Source organism: Ascaphus truei, chromosome 1, assembly GCF_040206685.1.
Source record: "Ascaphus truei isolate aAscTru1 chromosome 1, aAscTru1.hap1, whole genome shotgun sequence".
Lineage (NCBI taxonomy): Eukaryota > Metazoa > Chordata > Amphibia > Anura > Ascaphidae > Ascaphus > Ascaphus truei.
Genome location: NC_134483.1, coordinates 42,813,540 through 42,832,251, shown reverse-complemented (window position 1 = coordinate 42,832,251; position 18,712 = coordinate 42,813,540). Strand labels below are relative to the sequence as shown.

General features: G+C 44.8%; 1 protein-coding gene across 1 annotated transcript in view; it reads left to right on the top strand.

The window, feature by feature from the left end:
• WDR7 (WD repeat domain 7) overlaps positions 1 to 18,712 on the top strand; it is a 389,063-nt gene that overhangs the window by 75,146 nt on the left and 295,205 nt on the right. The window contains exon 9 of the mRNA XM_075586908.1: positions 989 to 1,102. Within this exon, the coding sequence (XP_075443023.1) occupies positions 989 to 1,102 (114 nt within the window). The remainder of the gene's footprint in view (positions 1 to 988; positions 1,103 to 18,712) is intronic.

The window sequence follows — 18,712 nt, the reverse complement described above, 5'->3', positions numbered from 1 at the left end:
GCCCCCGAGAAAGTCCTGCTCTTTCCCGTGGCCCTCCAAGCCAGTCAACTCACTATCTCCAGAGAGGTAATATCGGATGCATACATGTCCAGTATTACCTCTAATTTTTTTACTGGACAGTGTGTCCAAATACAGGACAGTCCGGTTCAATACTGGAGACCTGGCAACCCTACTTGGAACTGATAAATATGTCAAGTGTTTTGCATGAAATGGATTTCCCAGCACCAATGTCCTCTTACCAATGCATTTTAAGCTTGATTGGCTTAATGTATATACAGTACATTGTTTATTTTTTGTACACATTGAAACTTCTGCAGCCATAATTATAATTATTTCATGTTAATGTAATGGCATGAGGAACTAGATGTATGTTTTTGACTTGTTTGTGCTTCTCATATGCCAATCAATGCATGTTTCATGTTTTTGCCATCTCCAACACCTACAGTTTTGTGCTAGTACTTTTCATATGTTATGTTATTCCATATGCTATAATAAAGATAACAGTGCAGTATCTGCTTGACATATAAATGTGTGTTGTTTATTTATTTGTGTGGCTTTTGTGTGGTGTGCACAGCACTCCTGTAAGCTTTATAAGCAATACATATTAAGAATGTATGAGCAACAGCTGCAATACAGGAAGTTTAATTCTAAATACCTAATCATCCGACTATACATTTATTATAAATGTATACGGTCCTGAGAGACCGGGCCTCCGAAGTTTACAATATTGTGGCAATCTAAATCCAAAGATTATTTCTTCTCTTTTTTTTTTTTTTTCTACTAAGAAAATTAATCTATCATACGCTTGACTTTAAATGAAAGCAAATATTTCAAATCCATTCAATTTAATGTGTTTTTATCAAACCTCTCTGTCTATTCCTCCGCTTTCTGTTGTATTCAAGGCTTGTTATAATTAGGAATAATTTAGACAAAAAAGATATCACCATGTTTCTCAACATTTATATTTATCCAATTTCATTTGTTTCAGCTGGTGTGACCACAGAATCTATTCAGGCTGGCAGTGCAAGTCCGGATTCAGGGGGGTCAGAGGCTAAAGTGCAGGAGGAGGAGCATGATCTGGTGGACGACGATATCGCAGCAGGTAAGATTGCAGAGAGTATCTCTTTCTGAACTGGATTGACAAGTGTAATATCTGCAGAAAAATGTAATAAACGGTTTCTATTGAATTTGATTTGTTTTCCCCCCTCCAGGGTAATACCATAACGTGTGTGTGTGTGTGTGTGTGTTCGTTCAGAAAAAAAGATTGAGCGCTGCAGATATTCAAACTAGGCAGGTAGCAGGTAAAAAAATAACCATTTATTGGGCATAACAGCCAAAATCTAAAAAAAACGCAACAGAATCCTCTAATTTGTTTGTTTCTAGCAACTTTTGAACCACTTGGAGTCTGACACAAATGAAAGGTAAAATTGTGTGTAAATTTCATTTGATATTTGTAGGTAAGAGATGCCAGTGTCATAAAGAAGGAAGTTAGGATGTCAAATCAATGTCCAATGTCAATCTCAGCCTGTTGATAGCATCATCGGCATTGCCTCACTGTAACTCATTGCTTCAGCTCAGGAGACCCAAGTAACCAGCTTCTTTTCTTTAAAAGGATTTAATACGGTTCCTTAGGGAAATTGAGAACTTCTGGCAGTCTAATAATCTCCCCAGACGGCTGCGAAGCCATCATCACGTATGGTTTTTTTTTCTGTAGAAAAAGTTGTTAACTCTTCACACATTTTACTGTAAGACTGTGCATGCTTTTTATTCTTTCGGTTCATTGTTCTTTTTATACACAGTCCCTTGCTAAAGAATATAATTGGAAGTTTTCCCAAATACAAGTAGGATTTTCATATTTTTCGCTCGTTGGTGGAAACTCGGGGTAATATGTTAGGAGATACCAGCCATGTTTACTAAGCGGTGCTGCTTACTCAATACGGCCCATTATCATTTGGAAATACAAGCCATATATGAGAAGTATATTACCGCGTAGCTGATGTCTTGTAAGGGGAAGAATAATTCAGACTATTCTGGTTAATCTGTGATTTGTTAAACTTCTATTGGACTGGTTTGTTAATATTCAACTGTTTGGTACAGACAAGATCAATTTTTTTTTTTATAACTTGAATTTTATTGGAAAAGGTATACAAAATGTACAGAACAAAATATGAGTTTAAAATGGCAGCTTGTGTACATTGGATATACATATAACAGTGCAGATCATTCAGGTCATTGGTGTAGATGATGTAATCATATGGCTTTTCGGTCCCTACTCGGCCACATGGTGTATGAATAAATCATATAGTAAGAGCAATAATAAAAATAATAACCAGGTTTAAATTACAATGGAAATATATATATATATATATATATATATATATATATATATATATATATATATATATATATATATAAAATAGAATACGTAAATAGTAATAAATAAATAAAATTAAATAAAGAGAAAAAAAAAAAGACTTGGGGGGGGGAAGGGAAGGAGGGTGTGGGAAGGGGGGAAGTTGTTGGGGAAAGGAGGAGAAAGGGAAGGAGATCTAGTCCTTGGGCTGATCTTGCGGGAATATAGGGAGTCTAGTCCCTATTTGGTAGATGTGTGTCCGTTTGTCTATGATGACTCCCCCAGAGGAGAACGCATCTGTTGATATTAATGCCAAATTGTGGTACTCTCAATCCCCGGGATATCTGTCTGTGCCAGCCAAGGCGTCCAGACTTTTAGAAAATTGTCGCCAGTGTCGTTTACTAAACTGGTTAACTTTTCCATCTGGCAGATGAACCAAATGCGATTTCGAATCTTTGGGATGTTTGGTATATCGGGGCGTTTCCACAGTGCTGCGATCTCACATCTCACATCTCGTTGCGAGTGCAAAATGTGCTATTAGCTTGGAATTTGCTTTTGATAGGCCCGGCATTGGTCTGTTTAGCAAGAACAGCCACGGGTCAGGGGGAATTGTGAGGTCAAAAACCCTCTGGATCCAATTTCTGATCTCTTCCCAGATCGGGAGTATTTTTGGGCAAGACCACAGCATGTGTAACAAATCTGCTGATCCGCCACACCGCTTGGGGCATAGTGGGGAGGATCCCTGTATGTATTTAGATAAATTCAGAGGGGTGAGGTACCACCTCATGAGGACCTTATATGCGTTCTCCTTTAGAGTGGTACATATGGAGCTTTTGGCGGAGGCCAAGTATATGGCGTTCCATTCCTCCTCCTCTAGGGTTTCCCCTAGGTCTGTTTCCCACTTAGTCCTATATGTGGGGATTTGTTGTTCAGGGTCTGCAGAACCGATTACCTCCCCGTAAATCGTCGATATAAGTCCCTTTGTGTCAGAGTTAGCCCGACAGAGCTTTTCGAATTTTGTCAGAAGGGGGTATGGGGCGTATTTGTTGTAAAATGCTCTGACCTGGAGGTATTTAAAGAATTCAGAGTGAGGTATTTCGTTTTCTAATCTTAACTGATCAAAGGTCTTGAATTTCTGGTTGTCTCCTTCCAGGTCTTTTATTCGTGAATAGCCTTTTTGTTTCCAGATCGGGATACTAGACCCCACCATGCCGGGTGCGAACGCTGGGTTATTCCAAATGGGGGACATCATCGAGTGTTTTGATGTCAGGGAATTCTTAAATTTGGTCGTCTCCCAAATCGATAAAGAGTTGGTCATTGAGGTGAGCGGCATCTCTCTGCGGTTAAATGCTGTTTTTGGTAACCAAATCAGGCCACTAAGCTCCTTTGGGGAGCAAGCGGCGTTTTCTAGATCTACCCACCGTTTCAATTGGGTGTTAGAGTGCCATTGAACAATTTGGCTTAATTGGGCCGCTTTATAGTATGTTAATAGACAGGGTACCGCCAGACCACCAGCAGCAACAGGTCTTTTCATATTGGAGTTCTGACTCTCGATTTTTTCCTACCCCAGATAAATTTATAGATTTCTGTTTGGAGCGAGAGTATATCTGTTGTTTTAAGTGGCACAGGAAGTGTCTGAAAGAGGTATAGGATACGTGGCAGTAGGTTCATCTTGACACTATGTATCCTACCGATCCATGATATCCTCTTGGAGGACCATCTATATAGATCTTTTTTAAGAGTCCGAATTAGTTGGGGATAATTTGCGCTACAGATGAGGTTGGCCTCTCTGGTGATGTGGATTCCTAAGTACTTTATGTGTTTCTGTTGCCAGTTGAACTGGAAGTTTAATCTCAACAGCTTTTCTGTGTGAATGGGGAGGTTAATGTTGAGTACTTCCGATTTGGATTGGTTAATTTTAAATCCAGATATCTTTGAAAATCTGCTCAAGAGGTCAAATAGGTTGGGTAATGTGGTAAGGGGTTTTGTTAAGATTAATAGGATATCGTCTGCATACAGGGCCGCTTTGTGTGATTGTGAGTAAGCGTTTAACCCTGCGATATCCGGGTTAGCTCGTATTCTAGCAGCTAGTGGTTCGATACAAAGGGCGAATAGAAGGGGAGATAGCGGGCATCCTTGACGAGTGCCACTTTTGATTTGGAATGAAGATGAAGGGAAGCCCTGATGTATCACCCTAGCTGTTGGGTTTGAGTATAACGACATAATCGCCCTACTCCTCTGATCCCCGAAGCCAAATGCTGCGAGCGTTTCTTGTAAGTATGGCCAGTCTATCCTATCGAATGCTTTTTCAGCGTCCAGACTTAACAACATGCTTTGGGTGTTATTTTTGTTAGCCAATTCTATCAGATCAATAATACGTCGGGTGTTGTCCGCTGCTTGTCTCCCTGCGATAAACCCGACCTGATCTGGATGTATAAGTCTGGGTAGGATAAGACACAATCTATTGGCCAGTAATTTAGCATACAACTTAATATCTGTGTTAATTAGGGAGATCGGTCTGTAACTTTTGCAGTCCAGCGGGTCTTTGCCAGGTTTGTGTATTAGTGATATGGACGCTCGCAGCATATCCCCGGGGATGGGAGCTCCTGCTAAGATTGCATTAAACATGTGGAGCAACCTTGGGGCTAAATATTTTACATATTTCTTATAATAGAGCCCCGAGAAACCATCTGGGCCAGGAGCCTTTGATGGTTTAAGTTCTTTAATAGCCTGGGATACTTCTTCCAATGTGAAGTCAGCGCCCAGGGCCTGTCGGTCGCACTCTGTCAATCTACCCAGGTTCGAGTTAGCTAAGAAATCTCTTAAGGCTGTGCTCGTTTTTTGATTATGTGCCACTTTTTTCCCGTCATATAGAGACCTATAGAATTCTCCAAATTCTTCTACTATTTTCTGTGGGTTGGCCGTACAAACATCAGATTTTAAGCGTATAGCTTGGATGTTAAACTTAGATTGCCTGTCTTTCAATGCTCGGGCTAGCATCGTATCCGGTCTATTGGCCTTCTCAAAAAACTTCCTCTTAGACCAACTCAGTGAATTATCGGCCTTGGAGGTTAATAGCATATTCAATTCAATCTTGGTGTCTTTGATTGCCTGTAGAAGTTGTATGTCGGAGTTAGTTTTGTGTTTGGATGCTAGGGTGTGTAGTTTGTTTTGTAGAGCAATGATTCTGGCTTCTCTTTCCCTTTTCCGCCTGGCTGTGATGCCAATTATGACACCACGTAGTGTAGCTTTGTGAGCCTCCAACAGCACCAGGTGAGATTCCACAGAGCCCGTGTTTCTATTGAAGAACTGCTCTATTTCATTCCCGATCATCGCGTAGGTTTCAGGGATCTTAAGGACTGCCTCATTAAGTTTCCAGTTCGCCCCCGGCCGGCTCAGCCGGATATCTTTGCACCTTAGCTCAATTGGTGCGTGGTCCGACCATGAAATATCATGGATCGCCGTGTGGGAGACCATCGGAACCATTCGACATGAAACAAGGAAGTAATCGATTCTGCTGTATGTGTGGTGCGGGTGGGAGAAGAACGTATAGTCCCTGTCAATTGGGTGCATCTCCCGCCAAATATCCGCCAAGTGGTTGTTCTTACAACCCTGAAACAGAGATGCCCTTGTTTTCTTATTAGCTGTCTCCCCTCCTCCTGATCTATCTAGGCTCGGATGTAATGTCATATTGAAGTCTCCCGCCAGTATAACACATCCCTTAGCTATTACCTGTAGGGTTTGGAAGAATTCACTGAAGAACGTTGCGTCCTGTATGCATGGGGCATATATGGTGGCTATTGTAATCCATTGTTCGTGTATTGTTCCGACTAAAATGAGGTATCTGCCGTCCCTATCTTTTTTAACTGTCTGGGCCACAAATGGTGTATTATTATTGAAAAGGATTGCAACTCCTCGTTTCTTCACTGGGGCTGAGGATGTATAGAAATGTGAAAAACCCTTATCTAGAAATTTGGGTGTGTTCGTGCTGCTAAAGTGTGTTTCTTGTAATAACAGTATGTCTGCTTTTTTCCTCTTGTAGTCAGAGAAAGCTATCCGTCTTTTGACCGGACTGTTAAAGCCTTTTACATTGTGCGAGAGTAGTGTTAATGCCATATTACATACCCTGACCATTGTCTCGCTGTGATATATATATGTACTCACCCATCCTGGTGTGTTTGCGGTTGTGCATCTGCCTCCATGTTGCCTCTAGTGGGATTCTTATCTCGCTCGTAGATAGTCTCTCGTCTCCTGGGGGGTGGGGGCGGTGGGAAGAGGGGTGAGGAGGGGGTGGGTTTACTAAACAGGGAAAGTCACACGAGGAGTAGAAAAACAAAAAAACCAAAGTAAAACAGAGGAAAAAAAGAGTACAATGTAAAAAATCGAGTAGAACAAGAGCTCGCCTCGGGAGCCCCCGAGTTCGGCTCTTGTGCCCAGAGGGTAGGTCAGTTAGCTCCCCAGGTACCTGGGGTCGGTTCCCTTTAGTAGGGACTGACCTCCCTGGGACTTGTGTACAGCTCCAGGACGTTGGGAGCTGCACAATAGTACGCATGTCCGGCGCTAGTGGGAGCCCCCACCGGCACACCGCCATATAGAGATCTAGTCTAATCCGCGTGCATAACATATTTTACAGTTTACGCCGTTAAAGGTAACTTCTTATTATAAACCAGTTTTCCCCGCACTTTAGTGCGAAAGCCCAGACATAAACATTAACTCTCTTACATATAATAATAACAGTGGATTTAGCAATGTTAACTATAATGTAACTGGGCGTACCCACATGCTCTTGCGAACCTGTCGTGTCCTAACTGGTGATGTGCATATCCAGCCCATCAAGTCTTAAGTGTCCTGCGTTCTCTGTTCTCCCCTCTCCCCATCCTCTCTTCTCCTTTCTCAGATCTCCTCTTCTTTCCCTTCCCTTTCCTCTTCCTTTTTTCTTCTCTCGTTCCCCTCTTTCCCACTTCATCTCCCCCCCCCCCCTCTCTCTCCTCCATCCCCCTACCTCTCTTTCCTCCCCCCTTGCTCCCCTTAATTCCCCTCCTGCTCTACTTCCTCGTTCCCCCCGTACTCCTCTCTGTCTCTCTTATTCTTTGCTCTCTGCTTATCTTCAACTGATCTTTCCCTCATTCCTTCCACCCCCCTCCTTTCCCCCCCCTCCCTCTCTCTCCCTCCCTCTCTCCCTCTCCCCCTCCCTCTACCTCCCTCTCTCCCTCCCTCTCTCTCCCCCTCCCTCCCTCTCTCCCTCCCTCCCGTTCCCCCTCCCTCTAGACCTGCATAAGCTTTAATAGAGTGTTAAGTCATTGGTGGTTTAGTGTAATGTGAACTGTATGCGGGGCCCGACCGCTGCGGGAGGGGACTCTTCCTCCCTTCGGACCAGGTAAGGACGCCCACGCTGAGGAACCTCTGGGTGACCAGTTCTTGTTCGGGCTGGCGTCGCGGTGGTCAGCTATGGCGGGGGCCTGACTGATGCACTGACGTAGTGGGCCGTGCGCTTCTTGATCCGCGATTTGCCGCGATCTCGCGATGACATGACGTCACCGGACATCGTCACCTCGAGAAGGCGCGAACCCCGGCAGTGTTCCCGCCACCTTCAGGAGAGAAGGAGCTAAAGAAAATGGCCGCTCCGCCAATGTCGCAGTCGGATCTGCTCCAGGGATCGTCTCTGTCTCGTCTGAAGATGGTGAGTTTCTGGCCTTGGGGAGAGCTGGAAAGCATAGCAGTGTCTGTGGATTTCGGCTAAGAGGTTGCTGGGTCTGGACACCGACACAGGAATTCTCCGTATTAGGCAGAGTGTTTTAAGCAGAATCCCTGCTAGAGCCCGACGCTACTGGGCAGGTTTCCGTAGCTCCAGCTCGCTCACCAGAGGGCACAGGAGCGGGCGAGGAGCGTGGGGCCCTTTGCGGAGGACTTGAGGATACCTCTTTGACCCCCACTTTACTGAGGAACCCCGCTCCCTCCTCTGGCGTCCTCAGTGTGTGGGCCACCCCATTCCGCAGGACCATGATGGCACAGGGGAATAGCCACCTGTAACGGACATTGTGGTCCCGCAGTATTCTTGTGATGTGAGCAAAGGACCGTCTTCGCATTAGGGTGGCTGGGGCCAAGTCCTGATATACCTGGAAGGTGATGTTGTCGAATTCAAGAGTTTTAGTGTCCCTGGCAATCCTACATATTTCCTCCTTTAGTCGGTAGTAATGCAGGCGGATCACGATATCCCTGGGGGGGTTACCTTTCTGTGGTCTCCCCCTGAGAGCTCTATGGCACCTGTCCATTGTCAGCTCTCTATCTGATTTTTCAGGGAATAGGTGCTCCAGCCATTTTGAAGCAAATTCTTCTGGGTCGGTAACCTCTTCTGGGACCCCCCTCACTCGGATATTGCTGCGCCTATCGCGATTTTCAGTGTCCTCAGCCTTCTCTTCCAGGGCTCTGACCTTCTCCCGTAGGCTAGTCACGTCGTTTTGTGTGAGGGTTAGGGCAGTTGCTATATCCTCCGTCTTGTTCTCAATGGAGGCAGTGCGTTCCCCCAGGGCGTCTAAATCTTTCCTCATTGCCCACAGTTCGGTTTGGAAGAACTGCTTCATCTCAGAACAGAATGCTTTAAGGTCTTTCCGTCTGACTATGTCCTCGTCCCCTGCTTCATCTGTGAGGGGGTCCGCATCCGCGTCCATGATGGCAGGCCGCCTTGGGCTCGTAGGTTTGTCTAAGGGGGGGTCTGTTTTCTTGCGGAAATAAGTGGACACCTGCTGGCTTTTGGTCCGTGATGTACGGCCTGAAGCCATCTCTGGATGTTTAGGGGAGAGATGCGGTGTTTAAAGATAGCGAAGTAGCTGTTGTGGATTATTTATTTAATTGTGCCGGTGGAAGCGGAGCTCTGAGTTCAAGCGTCCATTCTTCCCGCCGCCGCGCATGCGCCTCTCCAAGATCAATTTTTTTAATGGTGGTGAAGTATTTTACTTCAGTACAGTGGTGAAAATGGAAGTTTGTTAAAATCCAGGTCTAAATTAGAGCGTACATCCACCAATAACATACATGGTAATTTAATCACAGTGGTGGGCCTCTCGGTATGGAAACCACTCAAGCTTCATAATAGTGTTTTAAAATCTCAACTAAGCAGTTGTCATTAAATGGTGCTCTCGAATGTCACCTCTAGCATTATTATTTTATACTAGCTGAGAGACCCGGCGTTGCCCGGAATTTAAATAGATAAAATAAATTTCCCGCTAGGAGAGGGAGGGGGGGACGACAGTGGTGGGGGGGGACCTTGCTCGCTCATGCCACACTGATTTGTTATGGCTATTCCCAGAATGCTCCGCTCACCTCCCCTTCTCAGAAGCCTCCGCGCCATTAACCCCCTCGGTGCGTGTTTTCTGCTCTTGGCCCCCGGCCTTTTCCCGCCTTTAACCCCGGCCTTTTCCCAGACTCCTCTGCTTCGCCATCCTTTGCCGTTACCCGGCTCTCCCCGGGCGTGTACCTGCGGGTGACGGGCGCTCCACTCCCCTCCCCTTCCTGCTCAGGGATCAGCCAATGACGCGGCAGGGCTGCTTGCCTGTTCCGTGAGGTTGCCGGCCGGCAGCCAATCAGGTTGTAGTTACGCTGCCCGGGGCCGCTGACTGAAGGAGGGAGGGAGGGAGGTAGAGGCCTGAGCTGTGTCAGACGGGAGGAGCGGCGCGGAGACCGAGACACACCGGGAGACAGGAGGCTGAGGTAAGGGGAACACGGGGGAGGCCTCAGGCAGTGTGTGCGCATCCACCCGCAGCGGGAGCCACTGTCACATACCAGGCTGAGGTGAGTGAGCGCCGGGGAGGGAGGTTATGTCTGCGGAGCGCATAGAGAGATTGCCGTGCGGAGCGCAGAGGGAGATGGTGATGGTAATGTATGTAGTTGATGCGTGAATGAGGGTGAATGTATGAATGTAATGTGTGTGTTGATGTTGTGTGAATGAAGGTATAAATGTGTAGACAGTGGAAAATAGGGGGTAATAGTGCGCAGCTAATAATTGGTGAATAACAAATATCAAGTGAACAGTGCACCATGATTAACAAACAATATTGTGGACCTTAGATGTGGATCTTGCACTAATCGTGGGTCTGCAGCCTTTCTTGGGGGTGGCTCGACACCCCAGACACTAGACAAAAAACAAAAGAACAAGGCGCACGACGCACATAGTGTATTAAAGTATAAAATGTGACTTTATGGTTAAAAATAAATAGTTCTGCGTACATCAAATAGGAAATAAACAAGCAGTTGGTATATAGGTTTACCACACCAGGAGATGACACTGTGCGACACCCTCAGATGGATTGCAGCATGCACTGGGTCTGCAGTCGTCTCATCAGTCTCTTCCAGCGTCCTCTGTTAGGGGATGGTAGGTAGATGGATCCTTGGTAGAGAGAGCCCCACAGCATACAGCTCACAGGTAGGTAAAGAAGCCGTAGGATTCAGTATCCATGGAACACTGCAGCATTTGCCACCACTCCTCGTTGGGCGCTCAGCGGTGACGTCACTAGTCGCACCTCAGCTTCCGCAATGCTTCTCATGGAACGCACAGCGTGCGTGTCAGTCCAGAGCTGTAAGGCAGCGGGGAGAGATGTTTCGCCAGGCAAATGACTAATAAACAGTGTCCAAACAGTGTCCAAATTCACAAAGGATGGGGGGAGAAGAGCATAGACACCTCTAATCCAACGCGTTTCATAACACTAGGTTACTTCTTCCCTGAAGAAGTAACCTAGTGTTACGAAACGCGTTGGATTAGTGGTGTCTATGCTCTTCTCCCCCCATCCTTTGTGAATTTGGACACTGTTTGGACACTGTTTATTAGTCATTTGCCTGGCGAAACATCTCTCCCCGCTGCCTTACAGCTCTGGACTGACACGCACGCTGTGCGTTCCATGAGAAGCATTGCGGAAGCTGAGGTGCGACTAGTGACGTCACCGCTGAGCGCCCAACGAGGAGTGGCGGCAAATGCTGCAGTGTTCCATGGATACTGAATCCTACGGCTTCTTTACCTACCTGTGAGCTGTATGCTGTGGGGCTCTCTCTACCAAGGATCCATCTACCTACCATCCCCTAACAGAGGACGCTGGAAGAGACTGATGAGACGACTGCAGACCCAGTGCATGCTGCAATCCATCTAAGGGTGTCGCACAGTGTCATCTCCTGGTTTGGTAAACCTATATACCAACTGCTTGTTTATTTCCTATTTGATGTACGCAGAACTATTTATTTTTAACCATAAAGTCACATTTTATACTTTAATACACTATGTGCGTCGTGCGCCTTGTTCTTTTGTTTTTTGATAAATGTGTAGAGTTTATGAAGAAATTTATTGAATAGTGTATGAATGTTGAAGGTAAATGAAATGATGATGTATATTTTTTTCAGAGGATCGTGAACATAGAGAAAGCCGGAGATGTTGTGAACGTGGTAGTGGTAATGTAAATGCAAATTAGTATAGCGGCGATTGAATAAAGTAACGAAATAAAATAATTGTAAGAATGGAAAGAATTGAAAATTGGCAAAGCGGGACATAGTATAATTTGCATGTAATGTACATGTTGTAATTGCGTGTCGGCCATTTTAGAAAGTGAATTTACAGTGCGTAGGTGCAGGCTGGCGGTTATTTGCAAAGCGTCACATTGAAGATGTAAGTTATTTTGTCGGCCATTTTACAAAGTTAATAAAGAGTGTGTAGGTGAATGTACGGGCGGGAATTTTAGTAATAGAAATGTAAACGCACGCCATTGTTTTCATAGATATTTATTTGAATTGTAAGTTCCTTTGTCGGCCATTTTAGTAACTTAATAAAGAGTGCGTAGGTGAATGTACGGGCGGCAATTGTAGTAATAGAAATGTAAACGCACGCCATTTTTTTCATATATATGTATTTGTAGTAAGGCATAAAGGGAGAGTGCAGGGCTACAGGGAGTGTTGTTCGTAGTGTCGTCGTGTGTGTGTGTGCGTAGGCCATATGGTCGGCCATGTGTACAGGGAGTGTCGGCCGGCCGTTGCGGAGGGAGAATGTGTGTTGAATGTGCGCAGGGAGTGTCGCGATGCGCGGCGGCCATGTGCACAGATACTGTTGGGCGGCCGTTGCGGAGGGAGAATGAAGGTAGGTGCGGGCATTTTTGTAATAGAAATTGAAAGGCACGCCATAGCATGAGTGTGCGCAGGGAGTGTCGCGGAGCGGCCATGTGCACAGATACTGTTGGGCGAGACCCGGCGTTGGCCGGAATTTAAATAGATAAAATAAATTGATGTTGTTTAAAATAAGAAGTATAATTTTTAGTAGTTCCAGTTGGAGCAAACATATAAAAACAAACCCACAACTGCACTGCGTGAGTAATAAATGTAGGCCAACTACACACTGACTGAGAAACTTCTGATCTGATGTCAATAAGGGGCGGAGGCAAAAGGATAGTAGGCATGAAATGACAGTGAGGAGATTTTCACAGCAGCCATTTTGTGTAAAGACAGATTCATTTCTACATACATAATAATAGCATGTGAAAGCAAATAAATAACAATATTTGTAGGCATTCAATGACAGTGAGGAGATTTTCACAGCAGCCATTTTGTGTGAGGGCAGATTAATTTCTACTAAACATATGTTTTTTTTATTCCCTTTTCAGTTAAGCAACTAAATAACAATATGTTTAGGCATTAAATGACAGTTAGTGAGGAGATACTCACAGCAGCCACTTAATATTGTAAAATGTAGATTCCAACTTATCCCTTTAAGAGATGTAACATTCATCTAATATGGATCTCATGTGATATTAGGTGAAGAAGCATGGTCTCGTGTGTGTGTGTGTGTGTGTGTGTGTGTGTGTGTGTGTGTACTCAGTTGGTAAAGTGGGCATATTAATATGTAAAGTGTGTGTGTGAAACAGGACATATTAAAATGGTAAGTGTGTAAGTGTGGACACGGGTAAGAGTGTGAGATGAAATTACCAAGGACTCTGCAGGGCTTCTGTGGGGGTATGCTGTCAGTGCAAGTGTGTGACAGTGAAGTAGGTGTGTGTCAGTGATGTCACTGTAAGTTTTGGCCAATGACAGTCGTGTGGGCGGTGTGTGTCACAGTGGGGCGTACCTCTTGGGCAATGACAGTCGGGGTGGCCACGGACCAATCACATTCACCGCAGCTAGTACCAACCTTTGATTTTATATATTAAGATAATGAATGTTTCAATACAGACTTCCCTTTCCTGTTTTCTACTTCTACCTGGTTCAATCCATCTGTCTTCTTCACTTCCCCTGTGGCTCCGTCCATGTCTCTTTCTTTGCAAACTGATGGTTAAATGAAATGTGAAGTAATGTGTAATGATGAGATCTACAGGTGGCATGAAGCATCGAAGATCGACGATAAATAAAATAAGTTGGCTCAAGCGACCCTATTCTATTATTTTGTCTAGCAAAGTACATGACATTATTTTTGTATATTTGTTCCCTTTTTTTTTTTTTATGCATTCTTATGTATACACTTAAAATCTTCTGTTTCTACATGCCCATTCATCTGTCTGGTATAATGAAAGTTGTATAAAAATGGAGTCAGATTATTACCCTTATTTAGTACCAGGAGTTAAGTCCTATATTAATTGATGTATATACCCACTGCAACAGTAACTTCAAAATGCCTGCTGACTTTGACTAAGGTTGCGTCCGGGGTGAAAGCTCGCTCGCTGCGCGATCAAAACAATGCAACTAAATTGTAGCGTCCATACTGCACGTGGGTGTGGGTCTTATCTAGGACTTACTTTCACTTACACAACCCATGCACACACATATACTCACACATACACACACAGATACCTTACCTGCAGCTCCCGGCACTATATACACGAAAAGCATGCTGCGCGTTCGCATAGGAACACACGGCCGAATGCTGTATATACCAGCCCTAAGAAGCAGAAAGTACACATTCACGGAATTGATTCTGGGGGTGGACACATGTAAAATAGTTTCTAAGATCATGTTTGTAAACATTGTAACAGTCTAGAGTTGGTCATTTGATATTTGAGACCTGGTTACCTTAACACTACAGTGGAATAAAAATAATTGCTTAATCTCCTTCGGTCCCATACCTGCCAACGAAGTGCAATTCGGCAGTGTGATCATGATCCTTTCCTGGTGTTGTAATTTGTCATTGTTTTTCCTAATTGCTAACCAGTAACTTTGGTATAATAGAATAAGATTTGAAGTACGTCTGGCCTGGATCACTATCATTCTGTTGGCCTGGATGGAATCGTTCCCATAATAAACGGAAACAAAACTATTCCTAAACTTAAAAAAAACATGTGTCTGATTGTGTTTTATTGATTTTGTAAATAGCGTTGTCATGTTATGAAACAGTATTGCTATTGTAACCATGTTTCCCCCACCCTATGGGAGATTTCCCTGTTACCAGGTTCATGGTGCATGCTACCTGTAGGTTCACAAGAAGCTGAGGTGTCCGCCTATGGTAGGGGGGACTGCAGAACAGGCTTCTGGGGTACATACCCGACATTTAGCTTATGGTACTCAGCGCCTTCATCTGCTGTAGGCTCCAGGTGTAAGGAGGTAATCTCCCACAGTAGAATGGTTTCCTCTCCCCCCAGAAAGATTGCCCACCAGCCAGGAGGTATATGAAACAGGAATGGGTTTATTCTCTTCTGCTCCCAACGCAGTCACTTGGCAACTCTGCCCAATGCAGTCACAATTCTGGTCTCAGACTTCAGATGGTCCCTGGACCTTCACTACGGGTCAAGGGCCCCTACACAGTCCTTGCTCTTCCCCAGCCCTCTAGCAGGACCAGGGGTATAGGTAATCACTCACTCCCCCGAAGTGAAGGAAACCTGGGCCACAGTGCCAGTGCACAGCAGCCTGGGTATGATACCTTCTCTCTCAACGGTAGAGACCAACTAACTATAATTTAGGATGCGACCCCCTTAAGCACAGCAGGGGGAGGGTACCAGACTGAACCCAGGATTGGGCAACCTCAGACCTGATACCACCTCCACCCCTGTCACTCAAGGGTACTGTCTTGAGTGGGGAAAACCCATGATTGATCCCAACACCGCCTGTTGTTACCTGGACTGATTTGTCAGTACAGAGTAGAATAGTAGCCACACCCAGCCATGGCTACACTCTCCCTCTGGTGGAATCCAATGGTCCCTCACTTGGAGTCAAATTTGGTGTACCATTTTCCATTTGATAACCTGGGTGCCGCTCTGATACGTATTCGACTCGGTCCATATAGATGGATCGGCCTACCTCCCACTTGTCGATATAGGAAGCAATTTGAGTCTCCATCCGACAGGCAACACATCTACATAAGGGGTTGGCTCTGGAGCTAGTGAACCGTGGCATGGGAATGTCTGACTCGGAGGGGTCACCCACGGATATCCTGGAATCATCATCAAGACTAAAATAGGGATCACTATCCTAAGATTCCCCAACCCCATCAGAATCCAGCTTACTTCGGAACTACAGGAATCCCAATTTTCCATTATAAAACATCGAATTGCGGGTCTATAAGGGATACTGTCGTTGGACCTGAGATCCCAATCAAAGGGTCCCCTAGAATCTTTGTCCTCACTAGAGCTGGACTCGCAACTAATGCCCCAAAAGTGACACTGCATGCCATTTCATCCTCCCCCAATTCATCCCTATAGTACCAGTCCTGCAAGTCCTGAGAAGGTGTTGCAGGTTTTAACAGGTTCTGAGCCCGCCATTCAGAACTATTCGAAAAGGTGGGTCGTGATAGCACATGGTGGGAAGTGGTAGTAGTCGGGGGGGTCTGGGGCTGTAAAGTCTTTCAAGTCTCAGTACGAGTCCATGGTCTGATGCCCACCCTGACTGGATACAAGTGCTACATTGACAATATGCGCTTCTACAACAGGATTGGGCTTGCGCCCCATAATATGGTCCTGGTAATGGCCTGCAGTTCGGGTATAAGATTCTTAATTCTCAACGGAGCCACAGTTGTTGTGTTCCCTGTGAGCCCGTATAGAGTCCATAAAACGTCCCACACCAGTGCTGGTCGAAGCGGTACTCACCGGAGCGGGAATCAGACGTTCCTCGGCCGCCCTGACGGTCGCCTCTGTCTTGACGTTATAAAGTTCCGGTCTGACTGACCCTGATAGAGGTCGATGTCCCACACCGGAAGTGCGTCGACATCCGGTCTTTTGGATGGGTGTGTCGTCGTCGTCCTCTGCGGAGGAATTGCTATCGCCCGGTAGCTTCTCGCCGGAAGTCTCCATCGGTTCCTGCTCGGAGTAAGGAGGTGGACTCTCGCCGCTCCACTGGAATCCTGTGACTCGCCGATCGGGATCCCACCTCCTCCCCTGTCACTCAAGGGTACTGCCTTGAGTGGGGAAAACCCATGATTGATCCCAACACCGCCTGTTGTTAACAGTACTGATATGTCAGTACAGAGTAGAATAGTAGCCACACCCACACACGATGATGTTAAACATAAGATGTCACATGTTTTGCTGCTTTAATGCATTGTGATATGTTCTCAGTAAGGGCAGGGAAAATGTGCAATTCATTACCCATGGAGACTGTGAAGGCAGACACAATGGATATCTGCAAAAAGGTTGAATAACTTTTTAGAAGTGAGAGGTTTACACCAAATAAGTAAACATGGGAAGTATGTTGATCCAGGGAGAAATGTGATTGCCAATATTTGGAGTCGGGAAGGAATTTATTTTTCCCAATATGAGACGCTTGGTGATATTAAACTGGGGATTTTTGTTTGCCGCCTTCTGGATCAAGACGTTTGTCTTTTTTTCAACCTCCTCTACTATGTAACTATAATAGCATAGGCAGTCGGGCCTGTGTATATTACACTGGTACTTGCATTATCATTCTTCAGTGAAGCAACTGAATTTTAGGATCGTGTTCATTCCTTTTTGGTACCAATGCGTCCAAAGTAAATATCCAATGTGCCCCCTGTTGTAACAATAGTTTGTCCCGATCTCCGCCAAAGCTGCTGTACAAGCGTAATCATTGTTTTTAGGGGCATACAGGATGGTTGGCTTTCACAAAATTAAGTGCAACAGGACTCCCAATCCTTCAGTTCCCTCTAATATCATTCTCTTACAAACATAATGTTACTTTTGAGTTCATTTTAGCAGCATCTGAACGGTCTGATGGTCTTACCAACGTACATTTTGGTGCGGAGCATTTAAGTAAATAAATGCAATGAGTACTGGAAGTTTAAATAATACCTAATAATAAATATTTTGTCGCTGTATGATGAAAAACTACCTTGTATAAGCGCATTGCACACATCTGTTTGAAGATGGATAGAATCCGTTTTTTTTAAGGAAATATTAGATTAAGCCCTAAAAAATGCTAAATCCCAATTTCAATATAAAGCAAAATGAAAACATATTCTACCTTATGTGCTATCATACAATACAGGATCTCCCATTGTTTTCTTCTGCAACAGTAAAGCATCTGTTTCACGCTGCCTGTTTGCTTGATACCTACTTGGTTATGACTTAATCTCTGATTTAGTTCCATGGTGGTTATTTACTTACTGTACGTCATCTTATGGTGTTGGTACTCATTTAATGCACAATGTTTTACACACACTTTGAATTAAGTGTGGTGGATGACCGTATGCTACTGATCTGGGACCTGGGAAGGTGTTCTTAGAATGACGGGCCGTGGCTTACCTGTGGCGGACATTTCACACTTTAACACTGTTAAAGTCACTCATGTTCAATGTTATTGGAATTCTGAAGGTGTGAATTAATAATTGATTCGACTGGAGTGCTACTGTACTGTTATGTTAATGACACAGACATTTAACCCCATGATGTAGCTACCACGTTGTGGTGTCTGGCACTGCAAGGGCCCTATGAGTTAGTAGCTACGTCATATTCTATTTGCTCGTGTTCTAGGGAAGAGAATGTTCTCAACGTCTGTGAAACGATTAATGCGATGTGGCCAACTGAGCAATGGAATAGGACTCCTCTTCTGTTATGTCATTTAGTGTCTCAGCGGACACATGATCAAGTGCCAGAGGGGCTGTGGCTCTCTCGGGTTGCGGGCCCTCCACCACACAAAGGGTTAAATAAGGGGACAGACACAATTCTGCTCCACTTCTTTCCCTGTCTTGGTAAAACCAAACACACTGAAGTTGGCACACGTGTAAAACCGCCTCTTCGTAGCGGACATGTTGGTCACAATACTTTTCTTCTTATAAGTCAAAGAATGCCTGATCTGAATCTCAAATAATGGAACTTCTCTCATTAAGTTATTGAAAAAGAAAAATGTTAGATTTCAGTAGTCTGAGTTGAAGATCCAGCTATCCAAATGCAGCTCAAAATCCATTGAAACTAATTACATTTATTTTTAAATGAATAGTCT